The sequence below is a fragment of the Aythya marila genome (assembly GCF_965140915.1).
Source record: "Aythya marila genome assembly, chromosome: 25".
NCBI classification, from domain to species: Eukaryota; Metazoa; Chordata; class Aves; order Anseriformes; family Anatidae; genus Aythya; species Aythya marila.
Genome location: NC_139066.1, coordinates 5,416,275 through 5,438,195, shown reverse-complemented (window position 1 = coordinate 5,438,195; position 21,921 = coordinate 5,416,275). Strand labels below are relative to the sequence as shown.

Genomic DNA, 21,921 nt, shown 5'->3' with positions numbered 1-21,921 from the left:
GTAAACCCCACCCCCTCCCGGTAAGCCCCGCCCACCCCCGGTATGCCCCACCTCCTCCCGGTGCCCCCCCCGGACCCCCTGGGACAGCAGACACGGGCGCAGGGTGGTGGCTGCTGGTGTTTATTGACCCCACCGGTAACCGGTGCTGGGGGACCGCGCTGCTGCCGTGCTCCTTCTCGAGTCCTTCCCGCGTCCCGGTTCGGCCGTGTTTGCTGCCGGTGCACCGGGAGAGCCTCACGGTGGCAGTGGTGGCCCACGGGAGCTGGGCTTTAGAGGTCGTCCTGTGGAAAGGGACACGGAGCAAAGTGGGACGGAGCCGGTAGCGGCCGTCCGGTGCTGCCCGGGAGCGTCCCTGCAGTGGGGATGGCAACCGGGGGGAGCACAGCACCAGAGGCTCCTGCAGTGCCTGGGGAAGGCAGCTCGGGGCTCTACTCACGTCCAGGTCGTCCATGGTCGGGGCAGGGCCCTTGTCCGTGACCTTCTGCAGGAGCTGGATGGGGAACAAAGGTCTGTTGTGGGCACTCTGCGTGCCCGGCTTCCCCCTGCCTCCCCGAGCACCCAGCCCGCCTTTCACCGGGCTCACCTCGGCGTACTCCTCCACCATGGCCCTCTCCACCTCCTCGTCCCCTTCCCAGTCTCGCCAGTTGTCGAAGTCCACGGAGAGCCAAGCTGGCTGCGGGCAGAGAAAGCAGACCCTGAGGGAGGGAGCAGCGCAGAGGGGACCTGGTGGCCCTGACCTCACAGGGAGCGAGCACTGGGTGCTGCTCCTGAACACCACGAGGGCTGGGCAGGCGTGGGAGAACATCCCTGTGTCTGCAAGGACTGATCCTGACGCAGCCCACGTTGAGAGACAGGGATGCCAGAGGGCAGAGGTGGGCTGGCAGGCAGCGGGAGGCATTCCTGGCTCGTGGGGGTGCCCCAGAGGGTGCATCCTGGGGGCAGGTAGAGCCCAGGATGCCAGCGTGCTGGAGACAGGCAGCCCCCTGGGCTCTCTTTACTGCAGGATGCCACACGCACCTTGATGTTCTCCTTGGTGATACGGGGCCACGCCACTTTCTCCTTCCACTTCCTTATGAAGCACGTGATGGAGCGATCAGAGCGCTTGTCCTGTGAGTCCTGCCAAGAGATGGGGGTGCCTCACCTCAGGGCCTGCCAGACTCCTCTCTAATCCACTGCACAGCCACTCCCAGGCTGTGGGACACAGCACCAGAAGGGCTGTTTGTGGCTCAGCACCGTGCTGCTAGTGACAGACCCAAGCTCAGGGCTCCCAGCCTTGTGCTTGCTCCACTCGAACTCTCAGGAAACAGGCAGGATTCAACTCAAGGCAGCGCTGCTCGTGGCATCACGGGCCACGTTCAATTCTAAGCCTACCACAGGCTGCCAGGGAACAGTTTGCTGGGGAGGTCTCACCTTGGAGTTCACCCTGCCGTACAGGTTGATCTCATTGTAGAACTCCACTCCATCGGCATTTTTGCAGCTGCCAAAACACAAGCACTTGTTTTAGGACGGGGCTGAGGCCACATACCACAAGCTCTTACAGGGTCCTCCCTGTCCCCTCAAACCTCCCCAATCCAGGGGCTCGTGAAGCAGCAGCAGCTGACCTGAACACCACCCGGTGATCCTCAATGACGACTTTAACATCTCTGCTGTCCTCCACGCAGAACTCCAGGAAGACGTACCGCGGGCGGTCGTACCACAGCGTCTTTGCGTGCTGCCTGTCAAAACACAAGCACAGCGGGCATTTTCACAATGCCTTTGGCCTGGCAGCACTGGGCCGGGACCGTGCGTGAGGTGTGGGACAGGGATTTGGGGCTGGGCCGTGTTGGTCCCAGTGAATGCCAACAGGGTCTGCGCTGTGGGGCTGGTTATTGCAGAACCACAGAATCATCTAGGTTGGAAGAAACCTCCAATCTTCCACTATAACTCTCTCCATGAACCTCCTGGACTGCTCCCTCTGAGCTGTATGGCATTTCCAGGATATGTCTGGGACGCTGAAGTCCCCCACGAGGACGAGAGCTGAGGATTTCACAACTTTTGCCAGCTGCCTGTAGCTGATTCCTCATCTGTCTCCTCATCCTGGCTTGGCTTTAAAGCTTAGTGACACGGTTTAGTGGAGGGCTTGGTGGTGTCAGGTCAGAGGCTGGACTCGGTGATCGTGGAGGTCTCTTCCAACCTCGATGATTCTGGGATTCGAAGATCACCGAGTCCAACCTCTGACCTAACGCGTTCAGTCGTCCACTGAACCATGTCACTGAGCTCTAAATCTAAACGTCTTTTAAAGACCTTCAGGGATGGGGATTCAGCCACTTCCCTGGGCAGCCCATCCCAATGCCTCACAACCCTTTTGGTAAAGAAGTTCTTCCTAATATCCAACCTAAACCTCACCTAACCACCTTTTATTTTCCTAATATCCCACCTAAGCCTCACCTAACAACCTCTTCTCTTCCTAATATCCATATTAAACCTCCCCTGGCACACCTTTAGCCCGTTCCCCCTCATCCTGTCACCGGGCACACGGGAGCACAGCCCAAACCCCCCCTTACAGCCCCCTTTGGGGTTCCTGTGGGGTGCGATGGGGTCCCCCCTGTCACCTCTTCCCGTGAGCTTTCTTCTCCATCCCCAGCCCCCCCCCCAAGCCTCTCCGCCCTTCTCCGGACCCTTTTTAGCCCCTCCACGTCCTTTTTGTGGCGATGGCCCCAAACCCGGCTACCCACGGCTCCCCCCGGGACCGGGACCGGGACCGGGACGTGCCCTGTCCCGCTCCCCATTTCCCCAACCCCCCCCCACGTCCCCGCTGCTCTCCCCGGCTCCGTCCCGTGCCCGTTCCCACCTCGCCATGTCCGAGCCCGGCCCCGCCCCGAGCTATTCGGGACCGGGGGGCACCGGAGGGGGGGGGGGCGGACCGGGAGGAGGGGGAGGGGGGTGAGCTCGGTGCCAACGGGGACCGAGCCGAGCCGCGAGGGGGCGCTGTGAGGGGGGCGGGGGGGGGGCTCCGGTACCGCGCAGGCCCCGAGCACCGGGAGGCAGAAGGAGGGGGGGGGGAGGGCACAAAATGGCGGCGGCGCCGCGCCGGTAGCAGCGCCATGGAGGCGGAGGGGGGACCGGGGGGGCCGGGGGAGCGCTGGGCGCCGGTGGGCGCCGTGACGGTGGAGGAGGAGGAGGAAGAGGAGGAGGAGGAAGGAGAGGAGGAGGCGGCGGGGTCGCCGCGGTCGGTGCCGCGGTTGCGGGCGGAGCGGCGCCGGTTGCACGGGGCGCTGCTGGCGCTGGCCTCGCATTTCGCTCAGGTGCAATTCCGCCTGAGGCAGGTGGCGAGGGCCGGGCCGGGCGAGCAGCAGCGCCTGATCCGGGAGCTGGAGGATTTCGCCTTCCGTGGCTGCCCCGCGCCCCTCGCCCACGGTCTCGGGGACGGCCCGGTGAGCGCTTGGGGGGGGTGGGGTGGGGAAGGCGCCGAAGGGATCGGGCCCCGAGCACGGTGACGGGACGGGGAGGGGGGGGGGTAACTAAAGAGAGCGGGTTTGGGTCAGGTATGAGGAAGAAATGCCTTAAATTTCACCCACGGGGCATGGTTTGGTGGGTGGTGTTGATGTTGGGGTGGTGCTTGGACTGGGTGATCTCGGAGGGGTTTTCTAACCCTAATTAGTGTCAAATCGTTAGTTTTGAGGGTGCTGGTGCGAGCTGGAGGAGCTTTGGGTGCCTCTTCCCGGCAGGGCTCAAAGCCAGGTTGGACGTGGCTTTGGGCAACCTGAGCTAGAGGCAGGCATCGTGCCCACGGCAGGGGGGTGGAACAAAATGAGCTTCACCATCCCTTCCAGCCCAGGCAGTTCTGGGATTCAATGATTTGTTTAAAATCCAGTTAGTTGCAGCTGTGCTTCTGCTCGCTGCTGACAGAGGTGAGCGGCTGTCGTGGCCGTCCAGCACGGCTCCGTCCAGAGGCACCGTGCCCCTCCCAGGGTGTGGCAGGCTCCAGGTAGGCAGCGAGCAGGCAGGCGGCTCTGCGGGAAGCTCGGTCGCAGGAGCTTTCACCCACTGAAGCCAGCTGGCTGGGACAGCCCTTAAAACACCCAGCTCTGAGATAAGGCAAAAGCTCAGCTCGGGATGATGCTGACATTCGGCAGCGTCTCGGAGGATCTTTGGTGCCCAGGCGTTACGTGGGTGCTTGGAGCAGTGTGTGCTGTGTTCCAGCCCCACACCATGGGGCTTGGCTGTGGGAGGTTTGAAGAGACTCTTTCGCTGTCAGATGAGCTTAAGTAACACTCTTTCTCCTTGATGTGCACACACACCTTTTTCTTGAGGTGGCTTGTAGCATTCCGTAGTTAATTGCATGAGCTGAAGGAAATTCTCTTCATGCCATGATGCTGTTCTCTGTCGACGCTAAATGTTTAATTTAGTTTACTGGTAACTTTTTTCAGAGTGAACAGGAGAAGCAGGAGCGAATTGAGGTGCAGAAGGAAAAGCAGAGAGAGCTGATCTTGCAGCTTAAGACACAGCTGGATGACCTGGAGACGTTTGCTTACCAAGAGGGCAGCTATGACTCTCTGCCACAGTCTGTGGTTATGGAAAGACAACGGGTAAGGCTCTTGAAGTCATTCTGCAAGTGCTTATCCTTAGGATTTGTGAGCCTCTTAAGGACTGGCCAAATCCTCCGTTCCGTATTTCTCACTGGCAGCTGTAGTTAGCTGTATTAATAGTTAGTCTGTGTGCATAAATGTGATCCTGTCATCTCTTGTAATTTTCAACGTATAACAAAGGAGCCTGTTGCCAAGGTAGTGAATGGAGTATTTTGGAGCTCGTGGGCAGCTGCGTCGCACGGTGAGATCATGCTACTGATTGGTGTTTCGTAGATGATTATAGATGAGCTGATAAAGAAGCTGGACATGGACTTGAGTGCGGACATTGCAACGCTCTCTCCAGAGGAATTGCGACAGCGTGTGGATGCTGCCATAGCACAGATTGTTAATCCGGCCAGGGTGAAGGAGCAGCTGGTGGAACAACTGAAGACGCAAATAAGGGACCTTGAAATGTTCATCAACTTCATTCAGGGTCAGTGCTCAGTTTTTAGATGAGCAGATTGTATTGTTTTGTAATTCCTTGGCATAGTTATGAGGAGGAAGGCCACAGATGTCAGAGGATGGATGTATGAATGGTGCCTGGGTCATGGGGAAGTACGGATCTCTGAGCTGGTGGTGGGGAGAATGAGACTGACAAGGAAGGTGCAAGGAGGTCTAAGGGAATCTTGACCTTAGTACTTGGGATACGCAGTTTAAACTCACAATTGTAAAGTAATGGTGTGAAACTCTTCTTCCAGATGAAGTCGGAAGCCCTGGTAAGGCAGAAGATGGACACTGTGAGTGCACAGGTAGAAAGGACGGTGGTGGCTCCTGTAAACCAAATACCCGCTCTTCTGGAAGCAGAGGTAGGCACTGCTTGGCTTGGAGCCTCTCTTCCTGCTGTAGCTCATTTGAGGTTCATTGGGCATGAACCAGCATCCTGTCACGTTAGCCTGTTTTGGGTCTGTTATCTTCAAACTACCCATTTGATATTATACTGTCTAAAGGCTGATCACTGTCTTCTCTTCGGTAGTACTGCCCACCAGAAAAAGCTGCTGTAGGATTTCTTCTCTGTAAGTGATTTAAGACAGATCTGATTGTTGAGAATGGACCGTTGAAAAGTTTGCTTTTTCTGGTTGGGTTCAGCGCTTTGCAACTAGAGAAAGTGCCATCAGTCCTACTGACAGCAGCTCCCGAGGAAAGTCTCTGGTGGAGGAGGAGCAGATGTGTACTCCCCCTGTGTATATGACAGAGCAGGGATGTTGTTCTGCTCAGCAATGAAGGTCTCACTCCTTAATGAAAGTATTTTTTTCCTCTTTTTCTAACCTGATCAGTGAACCCAGAAGACGCCAGAAAGATGCGAGAAACGGGCCTGCACCTCATGCGTCGCATGCTTGCTGTGCTGCAGATATTTGCTGTTAGTCAGTTTGGTTGTGCTACTGGTCAGATTCCTCGGTCCCTCTGGCAGAAAGACCAAGCCAACAAGGACTATTCCCCCTTAATTAAGAAACTGGAGCTGTCGGTGGACCGGGTGAGGCAGCTAGCCATGAAACACCAGCAGGAAGACCACGTTATCAGTTCCTCCGACCTGCAGGATATTCCCTTAGGAGGGAGAGATGAGCTGACTCTGGCTGTGCGGAAGGAGCTGACCATTGCTTTACGAGACCTGATGGCTCACGGGCTCTACGCCTCTTCACAAGGGATGAGCCTGGTGTTGGCACCCATCGCGTGCTTGATTCCCGCGTTCACCTCCTCGCCGCAGACGATGCATCCCTGGGAACTCTTTGTGAAGTATTACAACGCTAAGAACGGACAAGCCTTTGTGGAGTCTCCAGCTCGCAAGCTCTCCCAGTCCTTTGCCTTGCCTGTGACAGGAGTCGCCATCACCCCGAAACAGAGCCTGCTGACGGCCATACACACTGTCCTCACTGAGCATGACCCCTTCAAGCGCAGCGCGGACTCGGAACTGAAAGCTCTGGTGTGTATGGCGCTGAATGAGCAGCGCCTGGTGTCCTGGATAAATCTCATCTGCAAATCCGGAGCTCTGGTACAATCTCACTACCAGCCGTGGAGCTACATGGCAAACACGGGCTTTGAGAGTGCACTCAACATCCTCAGTCGCCTGAGCAACTTGAAGTTCAACCTCCCAGTTGACCTGGCCGTCCGGCAGCTGAAAAACATCAAAGATGCTTTTTGATGTATTTTTATTCTAGATCATCCACTTTTCCACAAGTAGGCAGCTGTTGGGCTCCAGAAGCCTGGCTTTTTTTTAAAGACCAAATTTAGCTCTGTAAAATTTATATCTGCTTTTAGGGAAAATCTTGCGGTGTCCTGATGCTGGAAGTTGGGTGCAGTACGGCACCCCACCCTGCCCTCACGCAGTTCTGAATAGCAAAACTGGTGAGCAGATGCTACTGCACGTGCTATGCCAGATGCTGGCTGGATGTGGTCGAAGCCTGACCACGGAGCCTGTATGTGGGAGAAGCCCCTTACAGGAGGCCACAGCTGAGCTCCTGTGCTGTATCTGCACGGTTATTTCTCAAAACCCGTGGTCTAAGCGATGCCACAGTGAGCCAGCTCTGCCAGGAAGAGCGGGCAGCCCGGCACCAGGAGCTGAGCTGCTTATTTTGCAGCTGCTCGGGGCCGTGATTTGCTTTCCCCAGTGCAAACATACAAGAAAATTGGGGACAAATCCTGCTGAGGCACCGGGACCCTGCATCTCCTGCGCTGGTGGCTCAGAAACGCGAAGCACCAGCGATGTTCTTCACGCTGCCGGGTGAGGGGCTGGTGTTCAGGCTGCTCCCTGCAGAAATCCCAAAAACTGCTTTTTTTGAAGCTTTATGTGCAGAGCCCGGAGCACTGGCGGTGTGGTGCTCCCTAGCGGCTGCGTTAATCGCTTTGGCAAGCCTGCGCGGGGGGAAAATGCGTTTCCAGCTGCTACATTTTAATTCGTGTCGGTTCCTAGCCTTCGTGCCGCTAGCGCGCTCGTTGACTTTTTGTGGTTATTTATAATCAGAGTTTAATTTATCTGTAACTCCTGGGGGGGGTGGGGGCGGGAAGGGAGGCTGTGCTTGGTGTAACGGCAGCACCTCTGGGCGCGGGCTGCGACCGGTTCTGAAATGAAATGGGTGAGCAAACGGCTGCCTCCGTGTCTGCCTTCGTGCCGGCCCCGCCGCCACCGGGGACACCGGGGGCACCGGGAGAGGCCTGAGGCCTGCAACAGGCCCGAGCCCGTTGCCTAGCAACCGCGGCGCCGCTCTGCGCATGCGCGACCCGCCTCGCGGCGCCCTGAAGCGGAAGTGACGTCAGGTGAAAGGCCGGCGGGCTTCCTTTTCCGGTCTGGGCGCCATCGCAGCGGCTGTGTCGGTGAGTGGGGCCCGGCGCCGCCATCCGTCGCCATCCGCGGCCCTCGGGCGCCATCCGCCGCCATCGCGGGGCCGGGGGCGGCCGGGGCCCTCCGCTGAGCGCCGCGCGCTGTGTCCGCAGAGATGGGCAAGTTTATGAAGCCGGGGAAGGTGGTGCTGGTGCTCGCCGGCCGCTACTCGGGTCGCAAGGCCGTCATCGTCAAGGTGAGCGCGGGGCCGGCCTGCGGGGGGCCTGCGGGGCCGCCCCCTCCCTCCTCCGCTCCTGGCTCCGTTCCGGATCCCCGCTCCCGGCCGGTTCTGGGCAGCGGCTGAGAGCCCCGCGGCGCTGCCGGCCCGTGCCGGTGTCGGTGCCTTTTGGGGGGCTCCCCGAGGGGGCTGGCGCTCGGCGGGGCCCATCGCGGGGCGGGCGGTGTGTTTCAGAACATCGATGATGGCACCTCCGACCGGCCCTACAGCCACGCACTGGTGGCGGGCATCGACCGCTACCCGCGGAAGGTGACGGCGGCGATGGGCAAGAAGAAGATAGCGAAGAGGTCCAAGATCAAGTCGTTCGTGAAGGTTTACAACTACAACCACCTGATGCCCACCCGGTGAGTGCGGTGGCTTTGGTGCAGAGGCTGCTGGTGGCAGGAGCAGAGGAGCAGCGTTGTGTGCTCTCAGCGGCTGCAGCTCTCGTGTGTTCTCTTTGCAAAGTGCTGGGAGGTGTTGAGGGTCTGGCCTGCGTGGTTGAATGAGCGTGAGGCATGCACTGTGTGGAAACAACACGGCAGGTTGTAAAGCTGATGTGAGAGCAGCAAGCTGCTGAAATCCCCAGCTGGCTCTTCACTCCAGCCACCTTCAGCCTCAGCTGATCTTGGGATGTCAGTGGAAGAACCCTAAAAGCAGTCAGGATGGGATTGTGAAAGCTCTTATGGCCCAGTAGTGGGTTTCCTGTCCAGTTGCAGCTGCTGCTGCGTACAAAGTGCTGGACAGAGGAGCTTGTTCCCTGTCACAAGTTACCTTTTATGCATTGAGTTGAATGTCTTGATGCTTCGGTGGTTTGTTGACTACCAGAACTAAACTGATTTAAGTGCTCGAGCTCTTTAACCTGGCCCTAATTCAGGTATCTGACAGGTCTGGTTTGGGGCTGTGTTTTCACCCTTCGTGGCCATCCGGTGGCTGTCTCACGCTGTGCTGCTCTCATCCAGGTATTCCGTTGACATTCCCCTGGACAAAACCGTTGTCAATAAGGACGTGTTCAGGGACCCCGCTCTGAAACGCAAAGCGAGGCGTGAAGCCAAGGTGAAGTTTGAGGAGAGGTGAGTTGGAAGCTCCTCGTGGCACCAGCGCTCGCTGGAGGACTTGGTGAGGTTGTGCCAGAGCCCTGCTCGAGCCCTGGATCAGACACTTCTGCTCCAACTTCATCGAGCGTGCTTTTGGGGTGGATTATTTCTCTCCTGGTGTGTTTGCTCAGCCTCATGAGTGAGAACCTGCATTTCACTGAGAGCAGGAGCAGCTTGGGTGCAGCACTCAGCTGGTGGGGGTGTTTATTTTGCTGCTGCTGCTTTGTGCCCACGCAGGCGGGGCTGTTCCAGTGCCACACGCTGATCTCTCGCTGTCATGGTGCCTCGTGGCCATCAGATGAGTGTCCCTAGGCTCAGTGTGACAGGGCCATGCTGGCGCTTTGCCCACAGCCTTTTGACATCAACACCTCTTGGTTTCAGCATTTGCTTCAGAAACTCCAATGAAGGGAGTTTTAAAGCACAAATAAATCCAAACAAAGCGTCCGGTGGAACCGCCCCGCGCTGCTCTCCCCCTCCTCGGTGTGAGCACTGCTGCAGTGGGGGTGTCTTTTATAAAAGGATTTAATGAGGGAAATCTGCAGGGTGTTACTTCCCCGGGGCCTTCAGCTTTTTAAGAAAGGTTCAGTCGGCAAAGCAGGGTGCAGAGAGCAGGCGAAGTACTTGTGGGTGAGGGGTGTGCGGCGTTTTCCCTGAGTAGAAGGACACGGATGGAGCACGCGTGTGTTTGACTCTAATTGCTGTGTTCTTTCTCTTTCAGGTACAAGACGGGCAAGAACAAGTGGTTCTTCCAGAAGCTACGATTCTAAACTTGTAATAAGGCGGCGTCAATAAATGTTTATTAAAAACCATTTTGTTTTGCTGTACAAAACACTGGCACAAGGCCCTGTTCCTGGCGGTGTAGGCTTGCTTTGCCTTCCCATAAAAGAGGTGGGAAAGGAATTGTAGCCCGGGCAAACTTCTGAGACCTCAGGAGCATTTCAGGCTCTGAAGTAGGGGTGAGCTGGGCTGCCTGCAGGACCATCCTGGGCCGTTGTCAGTAGGAGACAACCTTTTCCCCTCTTTTCCACTGCTGAAGCAGCATTTATGTTCTGTCCCTGCTGCTCTTGACATGTCTCACCCCCCAAAACTCGGCTACTCCCTGAGAGGGTGAATTCCTTCTCCAACTCGCACGGGGGAGAGGAATGGTGAATTCCAGCTGCTGCCTTTGCTTCTCCTGAGCATGGATCAGTCCCAGGAGCCCCCTACAACATTTTTTTGGCCACCTCTGCACGCTACCGGCCAAGCGAGGCCATCCCCAGGGCTTGAACCCCTCCCTGGCCGGGCTCAGGCTCACCGGGACAGCCCCGGAGGCGGAGCCGGGCTGAGGAAACGAAAGCGAAAGCGGCGGGGGCGGGCGGAGCGGCGGGGGAGGGCTCCCGGGGTGCCGGTGGGTCCGGCCCCGCTGCCCTTTTGCCATGGACTCGGAGGAGGTGACGGCTCCGTGCGGGGCTCCCGGGGTCGGGCCGAGCCCCGGGACCGGGCGGTGGGAGGGGAGAGGAAGGGTCCGGGGGGCTCGGGGAGCGCGGTTCTGACCCCCCCCTCATCCTCCAGAGCTCCTTCGTGCGGCTGGAAGACCCCCAGGGCCTGCAGGACGGCGGCTCGGAGATGACCCCCGAGCAGCTCCGGCAGGAGATCGAGCGCTACAAGGTGCGGCCCCCGAGGGATGGGGGCGGCGGGTCGGATCCAGAGCTCTGCCACCGCCAGCCCAAAACCCCCCCGGCCTCCCCGGGCTGGAGCTGCCGCTCCTCGGAGCTTGTTGCCCTCCCAAACCACCCTTGGGGATCGCTGGGTGCTCAGGTTTTTTGGTGGCAACTTTCCCCCCCCGTCTCCTTGCAAGCTCCCTGCGTCGTGACGCCAGCAGATTTCTGGAGTTGGTTTTTCCAAGGAGTGCGATCTGTCAAAATGCTCCGCGAGAGGCAGGAGCGGTGCAGAGGGGGTGTTCGCGTGGATGAGAGCTCCTGGACCGGGCTGCGGGGTTGTGTTTGGGGTTGGAGGCGCAGTGGGGTCGGCAGGGTGCCCGTGTCTGATGGTCCCTCTGGCACAGGAGCTTTGTAGTGCTGTGGAGCAAGACAACGCCGCGCTACAAAAGGAAAAAGAAGAGACAGAGCAAAGGATACAAGAGGTGAAGAACATGAGAGAGCTCATCCAGGAAAATCTCCAGCAGCACAATCCTCTGGAAGATATAGTCCAGTCCCTCCAGGTGGGTGCTCAGAGGAATCCTCTCGGGCTTGGGAAGGTGGCAGCGGGCGGCCGGGCTCGCTGCTCTGCGGGGACTGGGATGCAGCAGAGGGTTCGTGGAGCAGCACGGGGGGAAAATGAGTTCGTGCTGGGGTGGCAGGAGGACGGGCTGCAGTAGAAAGCCGGGAGCCGTGGCAGGGCTGTAGGGAGCCGAGAAGAAAAGTGGCGTGGTTGGAGCTGAGTCCGAGCGCTTGGATGAGAGAGCAGCGTAGCGCTGGGCTTCGTGGTGGTTCCCTTACTGCTCCCTGTTCCTTTCCTTCCAGTCCGAAATTTTTTTAGCGAAGGAGGAGGAGAGCGGACTGAAGCAGGAGAAGGAGATGTTGGAGGAGAAACTGGAAGAAATGAGGAAGAAGAGCTGGGAGGATCCGATGATGGTAACGGAGTGTGTGTGGGTGAGGGCTGCGAGCCAGGCTGCTGGTAAACGCAGCTGGGCAGTGTGATGCTGCTCTGCCAGTGCCACGAGTGGTGGCTTTGGGGCTCTGGGCACAGCTGGATCCCAGGAGAGACCCTGCTAAGGCTCACCAGCTGGTTGTTCTGAGCTGCCAGCTTGCTTCTCATCCGTGGTTGGGCCAGGCCCCGTGTGGGGTGCAGTCTCCTCCAGCTGCTGTGCGCTCTAACCTAGATGTTGCCTGCCCTGCCAGAGAGGAACCTGGTGTTTAAGGGACTCGTGACAGACAAGGAGGACACGAACAAGCTGATGCTCACCGCGCTGATCCGCTACCCTCTGCAGGGCGGCTCAGCTCTCATCACCTTTGAGAAGGCAGAGGGTAAGAGCGAGAAGAGCGCTGCCACGGGCAGCAAAGCCAGCCCCGTGCAAAGTTATACCCTTTCCCCAAGGCGTTTGCTGCTCCGTGCCCCGTCCCGCTGAGCCACCAGGCTGAGGGCTTTCCCTTTTCGCAGTGGCCCAGAGGGTGATCGAGGTGAAGGAGCACACAGTGGAGCTGAGCAACGGGGAGAGCCTGGAGGAGCTTGACCGCTGCCAAATGCGAGTGCAGGCGAGCCCGGTGGACGTGCTGCTGCCATCCGCCCTGGAGGTACAACCCCAGGGCCTGCAGCTGCGTCCTGCTCAGCCAATTCCTGGGCTGGGTCACTGCTACCAGCTCAGCCCAGCACGTCCGTGCTGCAGCTTTGTTTCTGCTCCCCGAGCTCTGCCCTGCTGGGGTTCTGACCGGTCCGTGCTGCTCGCAGATCGGGCTCACTCGGAGCAGCAGGAGCATCCTGGTGTCCGGTCTGCCCAGCCGGGTCATCCCCGAGGAGATCCTGCTGGACAAGCTGGAGCTCTTCTTCAGCAAGACGAAGAATGGGGGCAGCGAGGTGGAGAGCAGGGAGTTCCTGGACGACTGCGGCCAGGTGGTGCTGACCTTCGTGCACGATGGAGGTGCGTGGGGAACAAGAGGGGAGCGATCCAGCCAGCTCCGGGGGGCACTGGTTGTCTCCTGAGAGCAGACGGAGCTGAGGCTCTGCGGAACGGGGGTGGGACAGTTGGAGCTGGGCAGTTCCAGTCTTGGCGTCCGTGCCAGGAACGTAACCAGGAGTTCAGCGGGGGCGTGGGGAGCTCAGGGCTTTTCTCTCCATCTGCAGTGGCTGAGCAGCTCATCGCTAGAGGGCAAGTCCAGGTGCCTATCGGGAAAGCAAAATACAAGCTCAAAATATCGCCCTACATGAGAGGAGAGGTCACTAACATCCAGGTAAGACCACGCACCCCGCTGCAAAACAGCACCTGCAGCCTGGGGGCTTGTGGAGCTCTGCCCCCTGCAGCGCCGTGCAGCCCAGGGGGGTGAATTTTTGTAGGGTTTTGCCCCCTTTTAGGGTTCTGCCTCCCCTCGGGGCCTCGCAGCACGGGGCTGCTGCAGCCCAGCCCTGTTCTCTCCCCAGTTCCAGCCCTCCCGCTGCGCCAGGACCGTCCTGCTGTCGGGGATCCCCGACGTGCTGGCCGAGGAGCCCATGAGGGATGCTCTGGAGATCCACTTCCAGAAGGAGAGCCGTGGCGGGGGAGAGGTGGACACCTTGGGCTACGTGCCGGCGGGGCGCCGGGCGGTGGCTGTGTTCAGCGAGTAGCTGGGCTACCCCTGAGCACCGCCGGGGTGTGAAACGAGTGAATTTAATATTAAAAAGTGCCTGCGGGGAGCTCCGTGTGTGTCGTGCTGGGGACGGGGACGGGGACGGGGATGGGGACGGGGTTGGGGATGGGGAAGGGATGGGGACGGGATGGGGACGGGGATGGTGGAAGAGCCGCGGGGGCACGGGGCCGGGGCCGTTCCGTTCCGTTCCGCAGCCGCCCGGGGTTCGTTGTGCCCGGGGGCGGTGCCGGCCGAGGCGGGGCGGCCCCGGTTTCGCTTTCGTTTCCCGGTGGCTGCCGTGGGGCCCGAGCCGGGCCGTAGGTTACCGGGACCGAGCTGCGCGGAGCTGGGGCGGCGGCGCCGGGGGTCGGGAGGAAAGGAACGGGCACGACCGGCCCCGGGGGCTCGGGCAGCGGCGGAACGGACCCGGGGGGAGAGGAGAGGCCCCGAGGGGTGCCCGGTACCCGGTGCCGCCTCGCCGGGGGCATGGCAGGCCACACGGTGGAGGTGCGGGGCATCCCCACCGACCTGCCCCCCGACAGGGTGGCCGACAAGCTCACCATCCATTTCCTGCGCTCCCGGAACGGCGGTGGGGAGATCGCCGACGTCCAGGTGCTGCCGGGGGCGCGGGCGTGTGCCCTCATCACCTTCGAGGCTTTGGCAGGTAACGGTGGGGGTCCCGGGGGGGCTGGGGCTCTGCCCGCATCCCAACACCTCGCCCCGTCCTCCCCCGCCTCGTCCCGGCCATACAGAACCGAAACAAGGCCAAGAGCGACGCCGGTGCCTGTTTTTTTTTTCCCCCACGCAGTGGCCCAGAGGATCCTGAAGACGAAGAATCACGTCCTGTCCATCGGGGGAAAGAAATATCCCCTGGAGGTGACGGCGCACGTGGTGGAGCTGAGCCCCGACGAGGTAGCGAGGGGCAGGGAGCTCCTGCCCGCGGGGGCTCCGCGCGTGGCTGCGACAGCCCCAGCTGGCTCCCAGACAGGCTTCTGTGCCTGGAAGGGAGAGCTTGCACCCTCCTTTAATCTTAATTGGATTTCATGTTTATTCATATTCAAATGAGGATTCTTATTTATTTTTTCTTCACGCTGATAACGGCGGGGACAGCCAAGCAGGCTTTGCACTTGGTCATTTGGTATTTGTGCCTGTCACAGCAAGGAAGAATAATTAGACTGGAGGGGAGGGGTACTTTTCCCCAGCCCATCTGGTGGCCCACAGGGGATTCTGTTAATGCCGTGGCTCTGCCATTAGCTGGACACTGTCATTAGCGGGACACGCACAGGGTATTTTTCCTCTCCCTCTCAGGAGAGATTAGGAGACAGACACGCTGGTGTCTAGGAGGCACTGGAAATTTCTTGTGTCTTCCTCCCCATGTGATATCTTCACATTTGAGTGATGAAAATGAGAGCGTGGCCGTTAGCCTGGCATTGGAGACCTTTCCGCAAACCTGTGGTGTCAGAAGCACTACAGCTGGAGCACTGGGAGAGCGAGAGGGAAGAGGTATTTCAGATGCAGAAGGGAGAGTGGATTTCTTGGTCGTGGGCTGTTTGCAGAGCTGCCAGTGTGTAGAAATGGGGCTGCGTATCTGCGGTTTGCCCTTTGCATTCCTTGTTTGCACAAAGCCTTCGGTTCTGCCTGTGTTGTGCTCCCACTGAGCCTGAAAGCAAGATGCTGAGAGAGAGGGGTGGCAGACGCAGGGCCTGTGGCAAGAGCCAGGTGCATTTGCCTTCCCCCGTGCCTTGGAGGGGGCTTATTTTTGGTCCTTGCTTTCTTACTCCCTTGCTGTCTACCTGCAGATCTTTGTATGCGCTTCCATGGTGGTTGACTACGGCAAGCTGCCCACTGGCAAAACCCTCCTGAAGAACCTGCAGAAAGGCCACAGCAGCGTGCAGCTCGACTTTGACTACAAGAACACGCGTTGCAGAATCGAGGGACCATTCACTGAGGTTCAGGCCTTCAGCAGAGACCTGCTGGGCAGCCTGAACCTCAAGAGCCAAGCAGCTGGAGCGACCCTGCCTCCGGGATCCAGCCACGTGGCCAAAGACACCAAAATGCACGATCACCAGCAAGTGCCTCCCTCCACTGGGTCAGCACTGAAGGCCACAGCGCTGTCACGCTGGGACCATGGGAGCGAAGGGGCAGCTGGAGGCCCGTCACCTCGAGGCCCAGTGGATGGGGAAGCTGTGGAACAGCTGGAGGACTTTTCCCTCGTGATGGACTCGGACATTTACTTGTACATGCAGAGGCTCTGTGCTGCTGAGTACCAAGGTGTGCTGCGGCAGCATTGCGTGGATGTGGTGGACATCAGCAGCGATGATATCACCATATTGTACCTCCAGCCGTCCCCGGGGACATCTGGGGACACGGACGCCTTGCGACAGGCCCACCTGGCCCTGCAGCAGCTCTACCAGCAACTGGAAGTGAGCTTGCGTAAGGAGAAGATCTCGAAGCGGGGACTGGATATGGACAGCCAGGCACTTGGGGCTCTGACACGTGAGCTGCAGGAGGTGTTCCCCCTGTTGCTCTGCCACGAGGATGGGAAGCAGCTTTACCTTATTGGAAACCTTGTTGATGTCTCGCAGGCCAAGCAGTACATCCAGCACTTCAGCGCCAGAAGCACCCCGCAGACGGTTGTCATGCTCAGCAGCTCCCAGCCCTCCCGGCCGGCAGTGTCCCGCACCACAGAGGCTGCAGGGCACAAGCCCAAAGCTCCTGTGGACACCTCGTCCCCAAAACTGAGCCCAGGCAGGCCAGAAGGGAAAGCTGAGCACAAGCTGGCTGCCAACTTCAGCGCTCTGAAAACTGGCAAGTCTCAGGCTGGCCAGGGCCTCTTGCCGAGCCGGGACTCTCCTCCAGTGGGGCAGGTGCAGCTTTCTGAGAAAAACTCATCTGAGACACATGCTCTGGGTCCCGGTGACCCCAAAGCACCAACCCAGCAGTACCAGCCTCATGTCTCTGCACTGGTTTTGGGGTCAGCAGCAGCAGAGTCTCAGCAGAATGACCCCAAAGAACAGGACCATGTGAAAGGAGGTGCCAGGCTTGCAAGACACAAGAGTCTGTCTGCCTTTGTGGGCAAAGAAAACAGCGCTTTGCAGCACCCTGGGGACTCCAAAGGCTCCGATCCCACCAAGCACTGTTCCCTTGCTGACACCTCTAGTACCTTTCGGTCTCTGAGCCTCTTTGACACCACAAGGAACTCTTCTGCTTTCGACTCCAAACCCTCTGAATCCAGACCTGTGCTGCGACGCTCCAACAGCTTCTCGCTGCCAAAGCCAAAGGAAAGCAACAAGCCCCAAGACACCGTCAGGGCAGGCAGTGGAGGCAATAGGGTGAGTGAAGAAATGAGCCTGGACTCCCTGCAGTGGTCTTACCTGAAGGATGTGTACCGCTCTACCATCGAGGAATTGTGCAGGAGTGCAGCTGTGCAGATCTCCGAACGCTCTACCGGGGACTGCACGGTGCTGTCGTTGCAGGCAGAGGACAGGACCAAGCTTCTCCAGGTGAAATGGAAAGTGGAAACTCTTGTGCAGAGGTGCCCCGACCTTGTGTGTCAGAGCATGAGCTACTCAGAGCTTGCTGTCGAAGGGCCGGATGACGATGCCCTGAGTGAGCTGTGCAGCCTCTTGCGAGGCAGTTCCCTGCAGGTTGGGCTCAACAAAGACAAGTACAAGCTCTGTCTCGCCTGCCCCAAGGAGATGCTGCCAGGAGTGACTGAGGCCTTCCAGGTGTTTTCTTCCAGGAGGCGCCGTGCTCTGAAGTCTTCATCCTTGTCTCCAGGAGCAGAGAGAGCTTCGAGCCCGGGGCACCCCGGTGCTGTCCAGCCCAGCAGAAGCCAGGACACTGTACTGGGGGCAGCCCTTCCCGACAGCCTGGAGTCCCTGCAGATGGGTCTGCAGCTCCTGGACATTAGAGATAAAGCAGAGCACTCGGAGGTGCTCAGGGCTCTCAAGCTGCCGGAGGCCAAGGAAAAGAGGTCCCCGAGTCCTTGGAGGTACCCGCAAGCAGCGGGACAGGAGGAGGCCAACAACCATGTTGATCCTGGGGCTGTGCAAGGAGGAAGCGGCCTTCTCAGCCGTCCTGTGGTGGACAACCCGAGTCCTGGTGCTCCGAGAGAGCCCCAGGAACAGCCGAAGGCCAAACAGTCGCCGGGGGAACCTGACATTGCGCGGCTAAAGCAGGTCTTGCCAGACAAATTCCAGTTTGCGAGAGACAGGAGCAGAGGAGGTCACAGCGACGCCGGGAGCCAGCTGCGGTCACCAGTTCCCACAGCCGAGGGTGCACCTCGCTCCCTGCCCGCCTGGCTCTGCGGGGCTGCAGCTCCTGAACCGCCCCAGGCTGTGGCCGAACAGTCACCCACAGCGGAGTCAAGAGGCCAAGAAAGGAGCAGTTCCAGCAGGAACAGCACCCAGGAGGAGTCTGAACCCTCAACACCGCAGAAAAGAGGCCCCAGCCCTGGCCAGGAAAGCAGCAAGAGCCCCCTGGGCTGGTGCGATGCTTGCCAGGACTCATGTGTGACCTGTCCGGCGCCCTGTGGGCACACCTTGTGCAGGACGTGTTTTGCAGCAGAGCAGCCAGCTTGCTGTGGTTCCTCCTCGGTTGCCCCAAGCTGCAGGGTCCCAGGGACCTTCAAGATCTCCTCCGTGTCTCAGAGTTTGCCTGGCTACTACCGGGACCTGACGCTCCAGCTTATCTACACCATCCCCGATGGCGTGCAAGGGGTAGGTAGCCCACCACAGGGGTCTGCCCGGCCTGCTGCGGGCCGTGCACTGAGTTCTTGGGGGTGTGGGGAGGAGGAGGAGAGGGGCAGCTTCATCTCCATGCCCCATGTGCAAAGAAGCAGGGGTATTGCCCCAGGAAAGGCAAAATATCACACGAAGTTTGGGAGCTGCTTGCTGCTTTGGAAAAGCGTGTGAGCTCTGGTGAGTGGTCCAAGCACCTTGCACCCCATGGGGCTCACAGGTAGCTGTGTGTTTTCAAGCTGCACAAAATCTCAGAAGCCAGACCTGTGGTTGTTTACAACATTTTCTTCTTGTTCTAAGGTTGGTCACCCCCATCCAGGACAGCCTTACAAAGGGGGATGTTTCATCGCCTTCCTTCCTGACAATAGGGAAGGGCAGAAGACAGCAGTGCTGCTGAAGAAAGCATTTGAGCAAGGGCTGACGTTCCGGATAAAGTCCTGCAACGGAGAAGAAAGAGTGACGTGGGGCCTTATCCCTCACAAAACCTCCTGGCATGGAAGCAAAGCCAGGTATGGCCGCGGTCATCCCAAGCCCCCAGCTTTTCCTTAGCAATTGGAGGAGGAGAAACACGGGCCCCAGCTGACCAAACCCTTGGAGCTGGGTGCTCCTCCAGGCTCCCACAGCAGCAGAGGTGGTGCCTCCCTCCCACAGGTGTGGCAGACCAGCCCTGGCACCCTCCAACTGGGACAAAGCCCTTACCCACCCCACACCCATAACCCCCCCCATAGCCAAGATTTCTGGTTCCCTTAGGATTTTCTTGACTTTTGCCTTGGCAGCTCTCTGCAGCCAGCTCTGTGTGCAGGCAGCAGCAAGGGGCAGCTCCTTGCAGCTCCCAGGGAGCAGGGTTTCCACCCTCACCCCCCCCCCGTTGAGAGGATGGGGCCAAAATAAACTGCTGCTGCCCTCGGCAGTTTTAGCACCATCAGCAGGATTTACACCACTTCCCCTTCTGCCCCACAGGAACGGCTATCCAGATGCCCACTATCTCCACAAGGTTTGCACAATTTTGAAGAATTTGGGCATCGAGTGAGACTCCCTGCTGTGAGCAGCTGCATCCCGTGCCTTTGCTTCACCTCCCGTCCCAGTTGACAAAAACTGCAGCTCAACACGGCCCAGGAAAAAGCAGGTGCTTGTCCAAGGAGCTCATTGCATCCCCGGAGGTAGCCAGAAACCTGCACGTTAGCGACAGCAGCCCCTCCATCCCCCAGAGCCTGAGCTTCCCCAAAACTCCAGCTCCTGCTGGCTGCTGATCTGCACCAGCGAGTTAACGACCAGCTTGTTCCAACACCAGATCCAGGCTGAGCCCCAGCGCAGCTTTTGACAGGGTGCCAATAAACCAAGCCTGGGCAGGAGCCTGCTTGTAGTCCAGCCCCACCTTCTGTAAATCTGTTCCCCCTCTTGCCACTGCAGGCAGGCTCCAGGTCAGCCACCTCCTGAGCCTGTGCCAGAGCCGAGCTATCATTAATTTCAGATGTTAATGTAGACATTTCAGCCCTCCAGCAGACAGCTTTGAGTTACAGCCCCTCCCCAGCACCTGCTCTGAGGACAGCAGGAAGCCTTATGCTCTCTTGGAGGGGGTACTAACACGTTTCAGCTCCTCGGACAGCTGCTTCCCCTGACAATATACAGGCATGGACAGCCTCCAGGTGGAGAAACAAAAATAAACAAGATTTATTCCCACATTTTCAGTCGTGGTTGTCCACACCTTGTCTTACTGTCACCCTGAGAGCCCATTTTAATCTCAGCTGGTTCCAGAGACCCCCCAGCACAGACTAAAGTGCAGAGATCAGCTAGGGACTTTGCAAGCACCGTAGCTGCCCTCCAGAACAGGGTGTTACAGGAGTGATGCAACACTTGAGGCCATGATTAACAGTTGTCCTTGAGAGCAGAGGCAGCCTCTCACCCTGGAAGAGCTGTTGGGATGTGTAAACTGAATGCACCCACCCACTTAGTGCACGCAGGGGTAATGCAAGGGCTCCAGAGGCTGAGCTGAGGACAGAAGGATCGTTCTGGCAGAAGACTGAGCAGCATGCCACTGAGAGTTTTGTTATGCTTTTAATTAACATTTGAAACACATAAGGCATATGGTAACATTAGACAGAGGAGCATTACACATTATAGTCATGTAAACAGCATTGGCACACTTGCTTTCTGTCCAACTTGGTTACACGCACAAAGCGGAATATATTTTTTTTAAACAAAAGATTTTTCCAAGTGTCTGTAGGGTGAGCATCACTCATATCACAGATCTGCAAATCAACACAACTCAGACAGTACAGACCAGACCATATGTTGTAAGAGGCTCAGAGTCTAATGCGTTTCCCATCACGCTCATGCACTACTTGCCAGCCACACTTTGCCATCACCAGGGCTTCACACACCAGAGACTTCATTAGGCAGCAGTGGTTTTACACCTATGATAGCAGCTGAGAGTGGCCAGCATCCTGCACTGATTAAAGCCTGAGGCTCACACTGCCTCTCTCTTGTCACTAGTCACTCACTTTTAGTTTAATACAGGTGGCCAAAATGAAATAAACAGCTAAGCTCCTCACCCCCCCTCCTAAAGCACTTAGCAGGGGTCACACTCCTCTGTGCAAGCTGCTTTCCTTCTTCTACCCTTCACATGCAACACGAGCTTGAGAGAAACTGAAAGTCAGAAATGTGACAGAAGCTGCCTGGTGATAGCAAAGGAGTTGCATTTTTTCCCCCCAGACCAAAAGAATCAGTCTGGGAAGGCGACTACAGCAAGGACATTGGAGTGGCACGTGGACAGGCATCCCTGCCAGAGCCAGGGGAGCCTGTCCTGCACTTCAGTCCTCATTACTCACATTTTTTTTGCCTGGACTCTTCTCCTCATGGCACAACCTTTGGGTCAGACAAGCAGTAAATAAACATTGAATTGCACTTCTGATTGCAGGAACGGCACACACAATCTAAGCACAGTAAACTCCAATTTCCTTGATAGTATGACTTCTATTTTTTTTTTTTTGCCCTAAACAGTTAAGCAACATTCAGTGGAACGATTTTTCAGCCTAGGTTTTTGTTTGTTTGGTTTTGCTTTGGTCCTTAGTATATAAACCTGCTGGTTAGCTTTAATGCATTAAGACACTTGAAGTTGTTTTACACAGGTTATTGGCCCATAAAATGCTTATCCATTAAAAAAAAAAAAAAAGAAAGAAAGAAAAAAAAGAAAAAAGAAAAAATAAAGACTACTACTAAAAACAAACAAACAAGAAAAAAAAACACAGAGCATTAATCAGTGAGGCAGTGAAGAGCAAGGTTACATTTAATCTTGGTCTTTCTGTAGAAAACATTGTTGCTACTGAGGGACACGAAACGGTGCTAAACTCTACCAGAAGGCCATAGCAATTGCTTAGCACTCACACCCTGATAAGAGCTTCAGGAATTCGCAGGTAGAAAATACATTAGCAGCTCCCCTACGAGCATAAGGAGCCCTGATTGTTTCCAGGAAGCCAAGGCAGTGCCAGCTGATAAAGCCTCGCTCGAGGACCCGGCTCTGAGCCAAATGGGCACCCGGGGGAGACCTCTGCGGCTGCTTTAGAGCAGCAATTTTGGCTGCAGGAGCACAGGTGTCCAGGAGAGCCCTGCACAGCCCGTGACACGGGCAAAGGGAGCGTCACGTTCAC

General features: G+C 57.9%; 5 protein-coding genes across 5 annotated transcripts; 4 read left to right on the top strand and 1 right to left on the bottom strand.

The window, feature by feature from the left end:
* Window positions 1–87: 87 nt before the first annotated feature.
* PTGES3L (prostaglandin E synthase 3 like) lies at window positions 88–2,952 on the bottom strand. Its single transcript, XM_082778943.1, has 7 exons — window positions 2,831–2,952; window positions 1,602–1,715; window positions 1,411–1,477; window positions 1,018–1,116; window positions 584–673; window positions 437–490; window positions 88–281 (listed from the first exon to the last, which is right to left on the bottom strand). Exons 1-7 carry the CDS (start codon window positions 2,836–2,838, stop codon window positions 270–272), a joined length of 444 nt encoding a protein of 147 aa, XP_082635069.1. The 5' UTR covers window positions 2,839–2,952; the 3' UTR covers window positions 88–269.
* Window positions 2,953–3,083: 131 nt separating this feature from the next.
* On the top strand, window positions 3,084–7,702 carry RUNDC1 (RUN domain containing 1; the record flags this gene model as incomplete). The annotated part of the gene is made up of 5 exons (XM_082779333.1): window positions 3,084–3,413; window positions 4,410–4,568; window positions 4,842–5,040; window positions 5,306–5,413; window positions 5,882–7,702. The coding sequence occupies 5 exons, from the start codon at window positions 3,084–3,086 to the stop codon at window positions 6,742–6,744; spliced, it is 1,659 nt and encodes a 552-aa protein (XP_082635459.1). The 3' UTR covers window positions 6,745–7,702.
* Window positions 7,703–7,847: 145 nt separating this feature from the next.
* On the top strand, window positions 7,848–10,043 carry RPL27 (ribosomal protein L27). Its single transcript, XM_082779334.1, has 5 exons — window positions 7,848–7,913; window positions 8,034–8,116; window positions 8,333–8,502; window positions 9,100–9,210; window positions 9,953–10,043. Exons 2-5 carry the CDS (start codon window positions 8,036–8,038, stop codon window positions 9,999–10,001), a joined length of 411 nt encoding a protein of 136 aa, XP_082635460.1. The 5' UTR covers window positions 7,848–7,913; window positions 8,034–8,035; the 3' UTR covers window positions 10,002–10,043.
* Window positions 10,044–10,575: 532 nt separating this feature from the next.
* Window positions 10,576–13,599, top strand: IFI35 (interferon induced protein 35). The gene is made up of 9 exons (XM_082779023.1): window positions 10,576–10,664; window positions 10,786–10,881; window positions 11,279–11,434; window positions 11,736–11,846; window positions 12,095–12,239; window positions 12,373–12,506; window positions 12,661–12,850; window positions 13,054–13,160; window positions 13,348–13,599. The coding sequence occupies exons 1-9, from the start codon at window positions 10,650–10,652 to the stop codon at window positions 13,528–13,530; spliced, it is 1,137 nt and encodes a 378-aa protein (XP_082635149.1). The 5' UTR covers window positions 10,576–10,649; the 3' UTR covers window positions 13,531–13,599.
* A 238-nt stretch (window positions 13,600–13,837) lies between these two features.
* LOC309887288 (uncharacterized protein) lies at window positions 13,838–20,040 on the top strand. Its single transcript, XM_082778872.1, has 5 exons — window positions 13,838–14,196; window positions 14,341–14,444; window positions 15,332–18,253; window positions 18,575–18,783; window positions 19,235–20,040. Exons 1-5 carry the CDS (start codon window positions 14,019–14,021, stop codon window positions 19,302–19,304), a joined length of 3,483 nt encoding a protein of 1,160 aa, XP_082634998.1. The 5' UTR covers window positions 13,838–14,018; the 3' UTR covers window positions 19,305–20,040.
* Window positions 20,041–21,921: the final 1,881 nt, after the last annotated feature.